Raw genomic sequence first — 18,614 nt, 5'->3', positions numbered from 1 at the left:
CTGCTCACAAGTCCCTGAGCTGCTTCTGACTTGAGAAGAACCAAAGGAGCCCGGGCAACATGGCTCAGTGGTTGAGGGTCAATCTATGGACCAGGAGGTCATGGTTTGTTTCCAGGTCAGGGCACATGCCTGGGTTGCAGGCTCCATCCCCAGTAGAGGGCGTGCAGGAGGCAGCCGATCAATGATTCTCTCTCATTTCTCTCTCTCTCCCTCTCCTTTCCTCTCTGAAATCAACACAAATATGTTTTACAAAAAGAACCAAAGGAAGCCTTATAGAGAAAAATATGTCCATTTTATTAAGCACAACACTAAGCATGAAGCCGAAAGGGGGTTGGATGGCAAGAAAAGTGTGTGTGTGGGTGGGAGTGGGGGGGAGATAAGAACGATGCACCTGACTCTCAGGGAGAGAGAGGGGAGCAGAGGCTGGGTTAGAATTACTGGCTGCCATGAAAACAGTCAACTTCCAGTTTTTACTCAATCAGATGTGTGTGCAGAGGGCATCTGGCCAGGATATTACTCCTCACAGTACGTCATCATGGTTTTCCTCCTTTTCCTTCTCGGAGGGTGCGGCACTGCCTGTGGACTGGGGTGGGGAGGGGACAGGCTCAGAAGGGGGCTGGCGCAGGCTGGGGGTCTCTGAACAATGAGGAGCCAATTCTGGAGTTAGAAATTCCCTTTGAGAGCGCACAGGCAGACCGCCCAGCTGCCCGCCATTCATGCGGATGGGATGGGCAGGCGACTACACGGATGAACCCCTTCTGGCCACAGGGATGGAGGCCTGAGAGGCAGGAGCGCGTGAGCGCTGAGCGGGGAGTCTGGGTAGATGCTCCTTATGGCTTTGCTCTGAGGGTGACACAGCCTGGCCAGCCTGGTAAGCTTTTCAAGACAAACAACACAGACCTGGGCAAGAGCTATCTACGCACACTGCACAGAGGCACGGCACATGGGGAGTGGGGTGCAGAGCAGCAGGCCAGGAAGACCTGGAAGCCAGCGGCGGGTGCCGTTCCTCCTGCCCACAGCTGCAGAGGCCTTGTTGCCTGGTGGCTCATGCCTGGGCCCGCAGTGAAGGTCTGCCCCAGGCGGAAGCAGTTGGCTGCTTCTGACCGGAAATTGCTCCCGCCACGCCTTGGCCCGCTTGCTCCCCTTCCTCCTGCTGCAGAGTCGGCCCAGGTTCTGAAGGGCAGAGAAGAGTTGGCCATCACTCCTGCAGAAGAAAGGGTGCAGGGTGGAGTAGGGGTGCTGCCACCCCTCAGACCCCGTTATTCAGACGCTGGGATGGGGCCTTCCTTCTGGGATAGAAGCTCCCCCACCAAGTTCCCCGCCCAGCCCTCCTGACTCTGGTCCCCTCACCTGAAAGCTGCAGTGACACAGGGATCACATAATGAGACAGACTCCGGTCTGCCCCGCCCGGCAGTGGGAGCTGCCGCTGGCTTTGACGGGCACCAGGACCTCGGACTTGAAGTTCCTGGAGAGAAAGAGGGGCAGCAAGCTATGATGTCATTGACAAGGGAAGAGCCCAGATAGTTTCCATCCTCTCCGCCCGTCCTCTAGGCCCGTAGTCTGCAAACTGCAGCTCGTGAGTGTGGCCCCTTGAGTGTGGCTCTTCCACAAAATACCACGGCCTGGGCCTGGTATTTTGAAGTCTATTTTGAAGAAGTGGCATTAGAAGAAGTTGAAGTTTAAAAAATGTGGCTCTCCAAAGAAATTCCAATCGTTGTACTGTTGATATTTGGCTCTGTTGACTTATAAGTTTGCCGACCACTGCTCTAGGCCAAGCATTTCAAACTCTCGGCCCACAGGCCACATATCTCATTTATTTGGCCTGTGTTAGCCTTTGAATTTGACATGCTTGCTCTAGGCGGTTCAGAAAGTACAAGCACTTGCAGAAAAGACAAACAAGACAAGCAAGCCCTCTGCCTCCCCCCCAAACACTGAGACCCCAGAAACTCAAGGAATCTAATGCTCATTCATTCACACACACGCCCAGTTTTCTGCAGGCATTTATAATTCCTGTTGCTTTCAGAGTGCCTCTGTGAGGCAGGCTGAGCAGGTAAATGGAATTCAGTGAACCCATTTTACAGATGATCAAAATAGAGGCAGAGACCTTGATTTGTTTTTGGTCACACAGCTAGTGGGTGGGAAGGACAGCATTTCCCTTGACCCCTGAGCCAGAGCTCTTCCCACCCCACAGAGCGGCCTCGAGTGGGAGAGATCCTTTGGCCAATTTATTTTAGCTCGTTGCCTGAGTTCTTTCAGACCCAGGCTGGGTAGGGCAAGGCCTCTGTCTTTGGGTGAAAATACATACTTTTTGCGTGGCTGGTGTGGCTCAGTGGTTGAACATTGACCCAGGAACAAAAAGTCACCAGTTCAATACCCTGCAAGGGCACGTGTCTGATTTGCAGGCTCAGTCCCCAGTAGGGGGCAAACAGGAGGCAGCTGATCAATGATGTTTCTCCCTCATCAATGTTTCTCTCTCTCTACCCTCTCCCTTCCTCTCTCCCTAAGCACCAATAGAACCATATTAGAAAAGAAAAGAAAACACGTACTTTTTGTTGGCCTTTTTGAAGAGGGAGGGCTCAGAGCAGTAGGAGGACTTGGCTTTGCTTCCGATGCTCAAGCAGCTGGCACAGCAGCCACAGGGCCCCACAGCCAGGGGCCCGTGCTGCATGGGCACCAGGCTGCTGCTGATGCGGAGGGAGCCGTTGATCAGGCAGTTGAGGGACCTGCCACCGGGACCTGTGGGCCGGAGGCTATGCTGGCAGGGCAGCCGGGTCAGGGCAGGGAGTGCCACGCTCTGGTCCAGGGCGGGGGCTTCAATAATGGTGATCTCAGGGGAGCTGGGTCTCGAAGCTTCTGAGGCTTTCACGACAGGAGGCCTGTTCTCCGCCTCGGGGCGGACGCCGGGACTGTGCAGGTTCATGTGCAACTTCCTCATGTGGTGCACCACGGTGGCCGCGTTGAAGGCTTGCTAAGGAGACAAGACCAGCCTTGGCTCACTTTTCCTTGCCCTGTGGCCTCTTGAATCCAAAATGCCCACTTAGTGCAGAGAGGGACTAGGGAGTGCCGGTGTCTGCTGGGAATCCGCAAGGGAATCCCTCCACTAGCCCTGCCCCAGCCCCGCCTCCAGGGGCCCAGAGCAGCCTGCGGCCTCCTGGGAGGACCACTTACCCTCCACTTGCTCTTGGCAAAGTTCTTCTGGATCTGAAGGCTGACTGAGGGGTAGATGTCCCGGTGGAGGGCTGTGTTTCCGTTAATCCTGTGGATGCAGAGGGGACACCTGGGTAGTGGACACCTAAGGGAACTCAGCCAGGAGACGGTGCATGTAGGTCCAGGTTAAACCAAGTGGAGCCCACGGAGGGGGTGGGACCCGAGCTCCTCTGTCCCCGGGGAAAGTCATCAGGGGTCTGGGCTTTGGCAAAACCAAAACCTGCTTTAGATAGAGTAGGATCAGCAAGCTTCCCTATTGCTGATTTTGTAAAAGTCTTCCCAGGACACAGACCTGCCCCTTCATTCAGGGCTGCTTCCGTACTACAGAGCCAGACAGACCAGCTGCCACCGAGGTGGCATGGCCAGCAACGCCTAAACTGTTCACTAGCTGACCTTTTATATAAAAAGGGTCAGAGGCACTTGGGTTGTCCCCATCCATTAGCTCAAAAGTTCACTCAAAACCCACCTCCCCCTGGAAAACTTTCTCAGTGAGACCACCCAGTATAGGCAGCCCTTGTCCTATCCCCTCAGCCCCTGTTCACGGGTCTCTCAGTGTTCCTCAGACACTTGCCATGGGCACAGGACCTGCTAGGTACTAAGGAACCCAGAGAGGGGACAGGCGTGGTCCTGATCCCCTCGGGGCTTACAGTGTGGGAGTGGAGTCTTGCTTCACATCATGGACTGAGGAGCCATGGCTCCAGGGAAGGGCAGAGACCACATACAAGGCAAGAGACAGGACCTCCCCAGTGGGGAAAATGGTATAACACAAGGTGCAATTCAGAAAGAGTTTGGCATATGGGGCTGGGAAAGGCAGGGACAGAAGTATAGCTCATGGGCCTTTCTGGAATAGAGAAGGCATGTTGGGAATCCTGGGAAGTAAAGTTGGAGTTCTGGCCAGATTAGGGAAAATCTGGGCAAAGGATTCTGGGAGTGCTGTGGTAGGAAATAGGGAGCTATTGTAAATTCTTGAACAGGGGTGTAGCAAGAAGAAAAGGAGGTGTTTCAAGACTTTATTGACCCACTTCATAAATTGTGATCATGTTCAAACCACTTCATATGAAACAGTTTTGACTGTAGAGTTAAATGATGCTCTGAAGGGTAGACAGAGCTGCCTCTTGTGTAACAAGAACGCAGTGTTGCCCTCTAGTGCTGACACAGAGCCTAACTGTTGCCCTCTGCACTTGACTCGATGGCCCGGCTGCCACCCTGGGGTCAGAACCCACTTAATTAAATGCTGTTTGCGTCTCTGGCTGGACCCGAGGAACACACCTATGCTCCCCAAATGCCACAACAGTAGGCAGCTCGGGGCAAGCAGACTCCAGGGAAACATTCCATTGGACAGGTCAGCGTGGTATCTGGGGAGCCACGGGTGGGAGATCGAACCCACCCCATTCCTCACTCACCAGGGGTGCCTCAAGGCCTTCTCACAGGTGTACCGCTCACTCGGGTCTTTCTCCAGCAAGTGGCAAATAAAATCCTTGGCTAAGAGGAGCAATCAAAGACACAGCAGCTAAGGAGCAGATTTCATGACTGATGGAAATTCACTTCCGGCTGGTGGGTGGCAGTGAATGCATCTTTTAGCTAATCTTCCAAAGAGGCAATTTTAAGTCTTAAAAAGAGATTTTAAAAAAAATCCAAACCACCTAACAACTACCCACCATAAAGCACCAAAGAGAGGCTCTCCTCAGCCTCACCCACGTAGCAGCGCACACCACCTCTCGTCACGAGGCACCAGCGTGTGTATTGATTGACGCCATTCAGGGGCCAGCACCGACACGGGGGCCCACATGTGAGTGCTGGCTTTTTCCCAGCTCTGATCTCTACATCATGGATCCAACAACATGCAATGATTTTCTTTCACACACAGAGACATGGCATGGTGTCCGTCTTGATGTGTAAAAGGCAAAACCTGGCCTTGGTTTTGCCAGTCTTGCTAGAGTACTCCCCTGGCTGTGCCTCCTGCCCCCTCATAGGGACTGCCTCCCTGCTTTTCCCGGGCAGGCTGCAGTTCTGTCTCCAGGGATAGCAAAAGCATGAACCTTAGGTGTGTATACTATATTGGCCTTGGAACCAGATAAAGATTTCTCTACCCTCCCCGGCAGCCTGTTTTCTGTAAAATTCCCCAGGGACTTTCAAGAGTTTGCTGTCATCCTTTGTTAAGCTCTTTTCTCTCGGCAGCCTCTCCCTTGAGCCTGTTATCTTGTCATTCACACCCCCGGGCCTTACCTGACTCAGAAATGTCATCCCAGAATGGAGACTCAAACTCATAGTAGCCTTCTTTGATCTTCTCGAAAAGCTTGGACTCCGTTTCTTCATAGAAAGGAGGATACCCACACAACCTGCAGGGGAACAGGAGGGCCATGTTTCCTTCCTGGGCCAGCCTCTCCCCACGGGCCAGCCTCCCACCGAGCACATAGCAGCCAACAAGGGTCCCCCCCGAAGCAGTGTGACCAGGATGGGGGTCTGCCTCTGACTCAGGAACAGTGCAGATCCCATCAAGTGTTTATGCAGCAGCCAAAGCTTGGAACAGGCAGCCTGGAAGACCCCTTTGGACATTCTTCCCACAAACCCTTGCCACCTCTCCCTGTACCTCCCCTGACTCCCAGATGATATAGAATATCTTCCTTTTCCCCTCCATTTTTTTGTAATCTTCACCCGAGGATATTTTTGCATTGATTCTTGGAGAGAGTGGAAGAGATGGGAAGACAGAGGGAAACATTGAGGGCAGAGAAACACAACAATTGGTTGCCTCCTGCATGAGCCACGACCAAGGCCCAGGCCTGGGAAGAGCCTGCAACCAAGGTATGTGCCCTTGACTAGAATCAAAGCCAGGACCCTTTGGTCCACAGGCTGACGCTCTATCCACTGAGCCAAACTGGTTAGGGATGTGGTCAATAAACTGCGGCTTGCGAGCCACACGTGGCTCTTTGGACCCTTGAGTGTGGCTCTTCCATAAAATACCATGGCCTGGGTGAGTCTATTTTGAAGAAGTGGTGTTAGAAGAAGTTTAAGTTTAAAAAATTTGGCTCTCAAAAGAAATTTCAATCGTTGTACTGTTGATATTTGGTTCTGTTAACTAATGAGTGCTGACCACTGGGCTAGGGCAATCTAAAATATCTTTAAGAAGGATGGTAGAATGTCCATCCTTGAGTGCAAGCTTTATGAGGGATTTTAAAGGCCATTTTGTTCTTTATTATTTAGTACCTACACCAGTGATTGGCACGGGGTAGACAGTCAGTGAATATTTGTTGAATAAATGAGAGTCATTATTTGACATAAGCTAAGGAAATAGAGAACTGAATCCACATCAAGTGGTAAATAACAAACAGTAGGTTATTTTTCTAAGAGCTACAGGTGAGGAGGACTGGAGGGGAAGGGGTGGCGAGCAGGTTTGGAAAGGAGAGCCTGGGGATGTGTGGGAGGAGCAATGACCAGGTTTATCCAGGCCATCGCGTGGCCTTGGGCTGACATCACCAGGAGAAAAATCTTAGATGTGAACATTGTGCCCACGTGGCTTTCGTGACTTGGTCTCTCCCCTTTTCACTGCTCATGCCACAGAGCAGGACTCAGCACATGCAGTAAAGGGGCAGGAAGACAGACTACCAGGTGGCTGAACAGTGGGTTCCTATTGAGCTGTTTTTATTACCTGGTAAACAGGATAGGTAGAGCTGTGTGCACAAGCCTGTGTGGGTGTATATGTGTGTGTGTGCACGTGTGCATGTGTGTGTGTGTGTGTGTGTGCACATGTCTATGCGCATGCTTTGGAGGTGGATGCTGCTTGAGGAGCTGAGACAGAAGACAGGAGAAGAGGGGGTGAGCATGTTCAGAGAATTTCCAGGAACTGAGCCAATGACAGCTTCTACTCACAATATGTAGGTGATGACGCCAATGGACCAGCAATCCACAGCTTTGCTGTAGGGTTTCTGGGCCAACACTTCCGGAGCTGCAAACCAAAGGCAGAGTCAAGGCTGGGGCACAAGGAGAGCATGGTGGGTTGGGGACTGAAGGTCAGGAAGAGGCTTAGAGAAGAGAATTTATTTAAAAAAACTCCCCTAGGGCAGGGACTTTGTCTTTCCCAACAGACTACCTCTTCTTCCATCGAACTAGGAGGTCCCCAGGATAGGGCCTATGACTGTGTTCAGACTGAAGATCTCAGGGTTATGTGTCGCCCATTGGACTGAGTGCTTTCTGAAGGCAGGTCCTGTGTCTCCCCACTTAGATTGGGGATCCCCAGGGTAATGGCTATGGAAAAATCTGCATGTTAGGTATTCTCTCTGACTAGACCAGGATTTCCATGAAGGTAGAGACTGAGTCTCTCCTGTTAAGTGAGGAACCCTCCAAGGACTGGCTATACCGGTCCCATCAGTCTATGGCGCCTTCTGAGGTCTGGGCTTAGTCTGCCTGATCAGATCATGAGCTCCACGAGGGAATGAGCTATGTTTTTCACTGATTGGGAGCTCTGGGACATTTACCTGTCTTCTGTGTTGATCACAGACACCAGGGCTTGTGCCCAGTAGGACTAAATACCTAATGGTAAGTACCAGCCTCTCTTCTAGGGAAAGTGCCCATTCTCTCTGTTGAGTCAGGGTTGTACTTCCCACTTCCTAATTCCAACCCGGTGAGGACTGGCTAAGGGGGAAAGGGTAGGAGTGGCTGCTCTGAGTCTGGGCTTTCTCCCCCAGTGATCTCCCCTGGTATCCTGCCTGCTCTTACTTTTTGGGGGGCTCTGAAAGCCTCCTCCTTAGGCAGGATGCCCCACTTCTGTCAGTTTCCTAGGGTGTGATTTGGGGGTTCCTTAGATATAAACTCAGCACTATGCCTCCAGGATACCAACACTTGGGAGGCTGAGGTTTCCTTTCAAGTGGGAGAAAAGAAAGAGGGCTAGTGGACAACCCTTCACTGTCTAAAGTAGGGGTGTCGAACTCAATCAGAGAAGGGGCCAAAATCTAAAATCCAGCCGAAATCGCGGGCCGAATGGTTTACTGAACAGTCATAAACTGTCATTGTGATGGAAACGCAGTGGAGTGCAGTGATGACAACGCGGTGCGGGCCACATTGCAAGGCCTGGCGGGACGGATTTGGCCCACGGGCCTTGTGTTTGACACATGTGGTCTAAAGGTTTCTGTCTTTGTGACTTTGTCTCACTCCCTTGTATAGCCTGAAAGACAAAGGCAGAAGTTGGGGTAGGCTGTCTTTCTAATAATGCAGGCTCGGGTAGTTTAGAGATCAATGGATTGGCTGGCCCTGAACCTCATAAGTGATTGTTCTACTTGGATCATCCCTGAAATTGAACTCTATCTCCTCACAACCGTGAGTCACATTCTTCTCTGTGAACAACATCTATGTGGTCAAATGTAGCCAATTGGTCATCTTCCCTCCTGCTCTCAGACTCACCAACATAGCCTGGAGTCCCACAGGCAGTGGACATGACACCACTCTGTTCCATCTTGGACAGACCAAAGTCTGTGATCATGATCTTAGAATTCTCTTCAGGGGTGAGGTACAGCAGGTTTTCAGGCTGTGGGTGAGGAGAAATAGCATGTATATAATAATAATCTGAAACACACATCTCTTTGCCTCCTGATATATATATATATATATTTTTAGGAAGCTGCACCCTGGGGCCCTGACATCAAGGCCACTCTCATCTTCCCCCTCCCCCCACTCTTCTCTCCTGCTCCTACCTGCACCCTCAACTCCTATACCCCATCATTCAATATTTTGCTTATGACCTTGACTTTGCTTAGCTTTATAACCTTTAAGGCACTAATCCATCTCTCTTCTCATTCCCCAACTACCCTAAGACTGTTTTTTGAAGGAATTAACCTTTGGTTAACTACCTCTGACCTCTCCAAAGTCTGGCACATGCCTGGTGCAATGTTGACCCTCAGTAAGTATTTATTACATTTGAGTATGTCTGTGGCTGGGTCCCAGAAACCTGTAGATTATCTTGGTAGCCAAATAGGGTAAGGACTGGTGAAAAGTTCAGGAAAAGGCTGAGGTACAAATTGGCAATGATTCCTCATTCATCTAAGATTTGTTCAATCATAGGGCAGAAAGGACCTTAGGGGTGAGCCAGTCCTGCCCTTTCCATTTTACAGAGCTCAGACTGCCCATGACCCTTGCACCTTCCTAAAGGATCACTTCTCTGTCTCTGTTTTCCCCCCCCCCCCCCCCCCCCCCCCTCCGCTGGCACCTTTAAGTCTCTGTGGACAATGCCATTCTCGTGGAGATATTTCACGGCGGACAAGACCTGCTGGATCACCAGGCTGGCGTCCTTCTCTGTGTAGACACCCCGCTCCAGGATCCGGTCAAAGAGCTCCCCACCAGAAACACTGTGGGCACAGGGCAAAGGCAGGAATCCAGCTCTTATTTCGGGTCATATGAATGGGTTTGCCCTGTAGCCATGGGGACACAGTTGTGGCAAAACAGACAGGTATCCCTGACTGTGCAAGGAGGACCTGCCACTCCAGTCTCAGTATGCCTCCTTCAGGTGCCTGGAGTGATATCGCTAGGGAGTCATTTCTTTGGGCCAACCATTGACCTCTCCCTGACAATGTCCTTTGAAATGTAAAATGCCCCTGGTTGGGGTTTCCGAAGAAGCCAAGAATTCCTTTTTGTGGACACATTTCTTATCTGCCTTCTCTCACTGCCTAAGGCATGGGGAAGAAGAAATGATGAAAGAGAGAAGTGAAACTGAAATCAGGCAAAGAGAAGGTGTGCAAATGAGGATTCTGTGCTTATGTTGGGAATTCTTTCCTCATTTTGTTAAACTGGGCCACCTAAAGGTGAAAATATGGGGTGGAGTTGTAGGAGTAGTTTGAGGCTCACATGGTCTGGTATCTTAGGATTTAGGGAAATTTTAAGATCAAGTCTGACCCCCATCCCTTGAGTCCCATCTCGACCGTTTTGCCTAGAAGTTTTCTAGTAAGTATTGGACAACAGAGAACTCACTCCCTTTTAAGACATACTGTTTCTATCTTTTGTCACCTCAATATTTCCAGCTCTATGATAAACTGACTCCCTGTAGTTTCTACCAGCATACAGTAATGCCACCATTGGCCACACAGAACAAAAACAACATCCTATATCACATGAATCTTTTTAGGCATGTGCACTGAGATGCTTTTCTAAGGCCTTCTCTGGGATAAATATCCCAGACTACTTCAACCACGACTCAGGGGCTCCAATCCCCTTCTACTGCTCATGGCATAAGATGTGGCTATGCACCCATGTGAGGACCATGTGGTACTAAGGGTGCAGAATTTCTCCAATAAAAATGCATGACATCCTACTTCTTCTGCTTCTGTCCTGATGCTCTGGACTCTGTTATGGGAGCTGGAGGCCCATGAGAGAAAGTTAGTCTTTGTCCACAACTAAGAACTCCTGAGTCAGCGTATCCTGAGCCTTGAGAGTAGTGCTCAGGGAGGCTTGGTGGTTCTTCAGTGACTTCTGAGTCTTCCCACCCTCCTGCCTCCCTTAGCCATCTGAATGTCTGATAATCCTGGCTTCACTGAGGTTCCACATGGTCCCTGCTCACTTGTTATGATGCTCTGGGCCCTCTCCCAACCTTTCTCCCTTGACTGCTTGCTATTGCTATACCTCGGGCCTCAGGTGAGCCCAGGGGTTAACAGGCTACTGAGGCCAGAGTTAGTTCATTAGAGTTTCTGAGGAATTAGCCTGTCAGCCAGAAACATTTCATCCAGTTATGCTGAAATTGCAGTGATGTGTGTGTTTGAGTGTGTGTGTGTACTTTATAAGTAGAATGTCTCTGAGCCCAGTACTGACTCCTTGGGAAAACTGGCCAATCCTACAGCAGCCGCCCTAAGGCAGAACTCTTATTTGGATATGACAGTGATGGGGAGACCTTCCTAATGAGGCAACATTTCAATCTACACATGAACACACTCACAATCACAGCCTGTTTTAAACTTTTGAGCAAGTCTTTCTTTATATTGAAGTAAAGTCTACCTACCTGTGGCTTCTACACCCATAGTAATTTTACTCTGGAGTGGTGGTAAACCATTTAATATCCAGTTTGCTCAACATGACTGGTCAAAATGGACTCAAGCCATGGGGACAGAGAAGGGTTCTGGAGGCCCCTGCTTTGCCAGGCAGTACCCCTTCAATAGTAGAGTTGTGGGGAGGTCCAGAGGGAAGGGACTGGGTCAGAAGGGAGGATGGATAGGTTAGAGTCACAGCTACTTGCTGACTGGTAGAAAATATATTAACAACTAGTAAGGCTGTTCTGGTAGGTACCAACTCAATAATCAACCCTAGCTTTATCCCTGGATGCATAAAGAACAGGTCCACACCCAGAGGCATACTGATCCTAAAAGGGCTCTTGGCATTCAGATTCTCTTGAGTTAATTCTTGACTTTTAATCACCATTCTTCCCTCACCACCAACCAGCTTCCTCCAGGCCTCTGAGGCCCCATGGGGCATCTGTGGAGGAAGCAGGTCCCCTTTACTTACAGCTGCATGACCAGGTAGTAGTGAGTGGTGCTCTCATAGATGTCCTCCAGGGTCACGATGTTTTCATGCTTGATCCTGGGGAAAGTAAGGTCATGGTGAAAGGCATGTGGTTTAGGTCATCTAGACAAAGGATGCTAACCCAGCCCAACTAGAGACTCTTATTTCTATTGGAGATTTTTTATGACAATATTTAGGAAGAATGGGGTCCTTTTGAAGCCTTTCTAACACTTAGGCCATTACAAAGAAATCCCAGGAAAATATTCCCAGAGTGGTGCTCAGTCCATATTTTTGAATGGATAATTGATCATCCTGCCTTTAGGGAACAAATGTTTCATTTGTTGCTTTATCAATCTCTTTCAACTTGATCAAAAGAGAAAGTTAAAAGACCTGAGGAAGGTTAAGGGAGCATTCAATTATACGTACAACATGAGTATCCAGGTCCCTTTCAGAAACATTGCACGAAGAAAGGTTACTACAACAGAAGGGACTTAGGTTAGTGAGGCCTCCTCGTGGGTAACCATGGAGAAAATGTTGCAAATTTTTTTATTCCAGGATATTGTGATAAGGTAAATGTTCATTTGGGGTTCATTTCTTTGGGATGTCTTAGACCAGTGATTCTCAATCAGGGCTGTTTTGTCCCTCAGAGGACATCTGGCAATATCTAAAGACATTTATGATTACTATGACAAGTGACAGGAGAGATATTGCAGGCACTCACTGGGCAGAAGCAGAAACACTGCTAAACATATTACAATGCACAGGGCAACCCCAACACTACAAAGAATGATCTGGTCGAAAATGTCAATAGAGCTGAGGTGGGAAAACCTTGCCCCAGATGACCTTTGCTGGAATTACTCAGAGGTGGAGGCAAGCAGAATAATCATTTTAGCTGAGGGCTTGGCTTTCCGATCAGCAATTCAGTGTGTGGCTGTCCAGGAAGAAAATTTCTAGGAAGTTTGACTCACGGTTGTGCAACACAGAGGTTAAGAACTTAGACTCTAAGTCAGTTGTTCAGATCTAGTTCAGGCATTTAACTGGGTAACTCTGACTGGCTTACTACTCAAATCTTCTAAGCCTCACTTTATTCATCTTCAAAGATCTGTCTTATAGGGTTATATAAGTATTTAAAAAATACATGTCAAATGCTTAGCACAGTGTCTGTGGAATAGTAAACACATCTATATATATATGACTAATAAGCAAAGTGTCCCTGCAGGAGTTCGACCAGAAGACTGGGAGTTCTATTGCTCTCTGTGATGTGTGCTGACCACCAGGTGATGGCAAGGAATGAAGGGAGGCTCTGATTGGCCCTCATCACTGGCCACACCTAGGGAACCTACCTGTGAACAAATTTTATGCATCAGGGCTTATAGTACTTAATAATACATATCATCTTTCAGACTTTTCTAAAAATATAGACTTCTTGCAGTGGCAGTCTAATGGATTGAATTATACATACAAGCTGACAAAAACTAACATCAATTTGTTGATGATTCACTCACTGAACAAGTGTTTATGGCTGTTTATGTATCTGTGCTGTTAGGGACTGATGGCACAATACAATAATATAAAAGACCACCTTGCTTTCAATGAGTCTAGAGTCCCTCTCTGCTTTAAACAAATATTTTTATTGATTTCAGAGAGAGAAATATCAAATATGAGAGAGAATCATTGATTGGCTGCCTCCTGCATGCCTCCTACTGGAGATCAAGCCTGCAACCCAGGCATGTGCCCTGACCAGGAATCAAACCCTAACCTCCTGGTTCATGGGTCAATATTTAACCACTGAGCCACATTCTCTGCTTTAATCTCCCTGAAGCCCAGACCTATATATTTAACAGCCTACCAGATACCTTCATGTAGAGATAAGTGGATACTTATATTCATTGTGCTCCAATCATTTTCTTTCTATTTCCTCTAAGCCTAAACATCCTTTTTGCTTTCTATTCCAAGGATGATATTACTGTCCATTTAATCACTTAATCTCAGAGTAATTTTTAATGCTTTTTTCTTTTATATTCTTACCAGTCAACCCCTACTCAATCACTTCTCTCTCTGAAATGCCTCCTAACCTTGGTCTTCTGGCCATTACATGATCCTGCTACTGTTTTGTTTGTATCCTCTTTGCTTGAGAAAGTCATGTAATTGATCTCCCATCCTCTAGGCTGGCATTCTCCATTCCTGGCTTACTACAGGATTTCTAAATTGAAATCTGATTATGTGACTTCTTACTTAAAATCCTTTGATGACTTTTCTTTGCCCACAGAATAAAGTCAATAGTCTTCATCATGACAGCCAAGACCCTTTATAATCAAGTCTCACTTGACCATTTGGTTTCATCTCCTGTCCCTTGATAATAAGTTCAGGGGCTTCCAACACTTACTCTTCCCCAACACCCCTTGCAACTCCATGATTCTATATTAAACTTTATGTTATTCTCAATCTGAATTCCCTTCCTGAATTGCCCCTCCTGCCTCCATAAAATTCTACTCATCCATCAAGATTCCTCTTCTTTGAAAATGTACCTAATAGTCCTTACTCATAAAAAAACACATGCAGGCAAAATGAATCCCTGTCTCCTTCAAACACTGCCTTCTGCTAGTGTGAGTCACATCTAATGGGAGTAGAGTTTGCTATGAGTACTCCTGTCTCTGACCAGAAAGTGTGAGCTCCTGAGGGTAAGGAATTTTGTTGGCTTCATCTTGTGGTCCTAATGCCTACTTATATATTTTTTTGCACACCAAAGGAATCCCACAAGGGTTTGTTGCACAAGTCCTGCTGTAAACATTATGATTTATTAGTGTAGCCTCCATCATGATGCTTAGGGTATTAACCCTACATTTGATTTGGAACAAATTGAGGTTCATTTCCAAGTTTTACATTGCTTCTTTACTTGTGAATTCTCTCTAGGATTGTCCTTCAACTGAAGTTTGTTCCTTTGAGATAATTACCCTCTGGTCTATGTGCACAAACCAGCTCTGCTACCTGTGGGTTCACTAGACAATTGGCTGGGAGAAAAAATCCAGCCAAGACAGATTTTTGGCAAAACTTAGCTGTTAGTCAAACTGACCCATTAGCTCAATCAAAAGGAGCAATGCCTTTTGGTATGAAAAACGCAGCCCCAGACCTTCTCGAAGGTGATTTGTGAAGGAAATGGTGTGACCCCACAGTTGTTCCCAGCCAACCCTAAGACCCACTCACTTTTTCAGCACCGCGATCTCATTCTCGAGGCTGCTGTCCCGGAATGCCGGTGACTTCTTGATGCACTTCAGGGCGAAGAGCTTCCCAGTCACCCTTTGCTTCACCAGGAAAACTTCAGAAAAAGCTCCTCTGAGTAGAAGCCACGGGGAAATAAAAATTAGTACTGGCTGGCTAGAGAGCATTGTTGGAGGCAAAACTGAAGTGTCAGTAAAGGAAGATGGGGCATCTGATGCTCATTGTCATTATGGGCATTTGATGAACTGTTGATGGCAGATCCTATCTGACATGCCATTGTGCCCTCTCATCCATCACATGGGAAAGAAATGATTCTATTACAGACTTAGGGACTATACAATGATATTTCCTGGGTCTATAATTTGGGAAGGACTCCCATAGACTCTGCTTTGCTTTGGAGAGATTTCTTCACTTGGGAAACTCATTAAAGAGAGGTCACTGCAGCCCAGCCAGTGTGGTTCAGTGGTTGAGCATCGACCTATGAACTAGGAGGTCATGGTTCAATTCCTGGTCAGGGCACATGCCTGGGTTGGGGACTCAATCCCTAGTAGGGGGCTGCAGAGGCAGCTTATCAATGACTCTCTCTCAACACTGATATTTCTATCTTTCTCTCTCTAGCTTAGAATCTAGTGTGAGAGACAGACACTTACAGATAAGCAGGAGGTATTATGAGAGCACTGAAAATGGAGACTTAAGACATTGCCCCTACTATGGTTGGGCTGGCTGTGTGCTGCCATGTCCAGCAGATGCCATTCACCTTGGAGCCACTGTATGCTTTATAACATAATTATTACAACATCTCCTCCCCCACCCCCAGCAGATAGTAGGCTAGAGAAAAGGACAATTTTTCCTAATGTGTACAGAGATAATTTGGGATAGCCGAGGAGGACGTAATTCATGGCTGTCTGACTTACGAATACTCTGGCTCAAGATTAAAGGAATGAATGAGAGTTAGTCCAGTGGGGGTGGGGTGGGGAGAGAAACACTTGAAAGTGGTGTTTCAAGTGGGGGTGGGTAAGAAGCATGAGAAAGAGCATGGAGGTGGGGAGCAGCAGGTAGGGGTGAGACTCTACTTTCCTTATTCATAAAAGGAGAGAGTTGAGAAATGTGGCCTTAACAGCTGTGACTTTATAGGGTCTACCCTGAGTGCTTCTTTCACCTTTACTTTTACAGCCTCACACGAATGTTCCCCCAATTTTAAAGCTGGCACTTGCTCTGGATCCTCTTGTGCAATGAGATCAAATTGAGGGAGGCCTTTCTGGGGTGTCATTTACATCAAGGTGCGTGTCCATGGCATCTGTTGTGGCAATCGGAAGTGATGTATTGCTCCTCTGCCCCAGGCTGTGTGTGTGTGTGTGTGTGTGTGTATGTGTGTGTGTGTGTGTGTATGTGTGTGTGTGTATGCGTGACAGAGGAGAGGGATTGGAAGACTTAATTGTGCCATCTGTCAGACTGTCAGATTGGGGAGCAGAGAGCTAGTTTCGAGCAGTCAAGGTTGTTCGGGTCAGGAGGCAAGACAGGCAGAGCCTGCAGATCCAGGAGTGATGGCTTCAATAGTTCTGGTTTGCATTTCCTGCTCTGAGTTGCTCTCCACTCCTGCTGGGAGCCTGGGTGCTGCCAGAGGTGGGGGCAGGGGCCAACGAGAAAAAAATGTTTTCCTGGGCAGTGAAAAAAGGCGGCCTGGACCTTGGGTGACAGACCTCCTGCTACAGACTAGCTTTGCCCAGCATCCCTACAGTTGTCCCAGGGCCTTGGAATTGTGGGTAGTGTCCGGGCAGATTTAGTAAAAGCTTGTTCTCCCTGTTTGGTTGATGCAGAGGAGCCAAAGACTGGAGAGAAGGGGCCTTTGGCCGGGATTCTGGTGCATCCCTCATGGAGGAGTCTGTTCTGCCCCCTGATCCCCTCCCCACAGCGCCTCTCCTAGGTCAGTTGTGGGGCCTGCAGCCTGGGCTGCCTATCCCCCTCCTGAGCACTACAGAGGAGCTTTCTCCTTAGCTTCTCCTCAGCCCTAGCTGCTAAGCAGTGACTTGACCCTATCTTGCCCTCCTGGTTGCCTCAAATCAGTGCGGGGGCTGGATACGTGAGAGCCACTGGAAACACTTAAATATAGATTCCTGGCTGCTGGGTTTCTGTCTTCCCAAATCCCTGCAGCCAGGAATCTGTTTTTGTTTTGTTTTGTTTTTCAAAAAATCGCCTGGGCTAAAATAATAGCGAATTAATTTTTGAGGGTGAACATGATATTGTGGAAATGGAAGAAAATGTCTTTATTCCTAGGAGATGCAGACAGAAGGATTTGGAAGTGATGTGTGATGATGTTTGCAACCAGTGTACAAATATGGTGTGTGTGTGTGTGTGTGTGTGTGTGTGTGTGTTTGTAAAACAAATACAGCGAAGTGTTAACAACTGTTGAATGTAGGAGGGGGGTATGTTGATGTTGAACTATTATTTTGCCTTTTCTTAAGCATTTCCGCAGTTATCAGAGGGATAAGCTCCAGTGGCTCTGATGTACTGGGTTTAGAAGCTGCTGCGGCCGGTCTCCCTGAGCGCCAAGTGGCAGCGTGTCTGTCTTCTTTGAGTCCTACCGCCCAAGTCTTTGCAGACGGTGAATAAGCTTCTGTCCACCCAGGCAACCTTCTCCCTCCTTCTCTTGATTTTTGGGCTGCTTAGCAAACCTTTTCAGAATCACTCACGAGTCTTGTTCTTCTCTCTTCTGCCAAAAGCCCTCTCTCTAGCCACCCCTATCTTGGCAAAGGCCCTTGATGGAGGGCCCATACTTTGATGACTGGCACTGCCCCTGGGACCCTTCTGTGCATGCTGGGGGTGGTGGTTAGGGGGCAGAGGCCTTCTCTCAGCACCCAGCCTGCTCCTCTCCGTCTATGGTGAGTGTGGCCAGCCCTCACTTCCTGAGGTCACTGCCTCCTAGCCAAGGCACAGGGAGCTAAACTCAGCCCAGCTAGCCCAAGGCAGAGCTTGCTTTCATGGCCAGCTCACTCCCTGCCCCTCACTTCCCCAGGCCCCTGGACCAATTAGCCCAGACTAATTAGCTGACCAGCTGGGGTTCTGAGGCGATAGGGCTGGTGGCCCGGAGGTGCTCCCAGCCTGCGTCAGAGACTGAGCCCTCCCGGAGGAGAGGCAGGGCCAAGTGGAGAGTCAGCTGCAGCCGGCTATGCTCCGCCAGCCGGGTAATCATTGTCAAGGGGCAGAGGCATAGACACCCGGGGGCTGGCGGGAGTGTGGGCTGCAGCATGACTTTATTTTTCCAACACAGCACTTAGCCAGGGAGCAGAGATGCTGGTGGGGGGTGCCGAGCTGGTCCAGGTGTCTGAACCCATCCGTGCTTAGCCTGCAAAGCCCGTTTTCTTCCATCTCCAGCAGACAGGGGGGTTGCCCTTTCACTGCCTGGGGAGATGAAGAAGCTGGGTGAGGAGGCCCAGGGAGGCGCTAGGGTCACTGACCCTCCACAAGTGTTCCAGAAAGTCTCTTTCCTCCGACCAGGGTGAGGACCCAAGGGCTGTGGCAGCTATGGACATAGGCAGGGTCTCTTGGAGCAGTGTGGGAGACAGAAGCTGGGGAGGGACCTTTTCCCTGGGGGCTCTAGTGTAGGAAACCATCTTCTGTATTATCCCAAGGTACCTTCCCCACTCTCCACCATGGGCCCCTACTCCACTGCCCTTGGTCCCTTGGAGCTGCTGAGATGCTGTCCCAATTGATCAGTC

At 48.9% G+C, this 18,614-nt stretch overlaps 1 protein-coding gene across 2 annotated transcripts in view; it reads right to left on the bottom strand.

Annotated features, from left to right (window-relative positions):
* Positions 1-273: 273 nt before the first annotated feature.
* Positions 274-18,614, bottom strand: part of CAMK1G (calcium/calmodulin dependent protein kinase IG) — a 30,525-nt gene continuing 12,184 nt past the window's right edge. For both annotated transcript variants that reach the window (XM_036442199.2, XM_036442198.2), the window contains exons 3-13: positions 14,884-15,012; positions 11,683-11,757; positions 9,404-9,542; positions 8,602-8,725; positions 7,075-7,150; positions 5,434-5,546; positions 4,611-4,689; positions 3,169-3,256; positions 2,547-2,968; positions 1,351-1,465; positions 274-1,204 (exon numbers count right to left, since the gene is read on the bottom strand). In XM_036442199.2, coding sequence (XP_036298092.1) covers positions 1,375-1,465; positions 2,547-2,968; positions 3,169-3,256; positions 4,611-4,689; positions 5,434-5,546; positions 7,075-7,150; positions 8,602-8,725; positions 9,404-9,542; positions 11,683-11,757; positions 14,884-15,012 — 1,336 coding nt within the window. In that variant the 3' untranslated portion in view covers positions 274-1,204; positions 1,351-1,374. The remainder of the gene's footprint in view (positions 1,205-1,350; positions 1,466-2,546; positions 2,969-3,168; positions 3,257-4,610; positions 4,690-5,433; positions 5,547-7,074; positions 7,151-8,601; positions 8,726-9,403; positions 9,543-11,682; positions 11,758-14,883; positions 15,013-18,614) is intronic.

This window comes from Pipistrellus kuhlii, unplaced genomic scaffold (genome assembly GCF_014108245.1).
Source record: "Pipistrellus kuhlii isolate mPipKuh1 unplaced genomic scaffold, mPipKuh1.p scaffold_m20_p_18, whole genome shotgun sequence".
In the NCBI taxonomy this organism is placed as follows: Eukaryota; Metazoa; Chordata; class Mammalia; order Chiroptera; family Vespertilionidae; genus Pipistrellus; species Pipistrellus kuhlii.
Note: the sequence above shows the minus strand (reverse complement) of the source record. Positions and strands in the feature narration are given on the sequence as shown.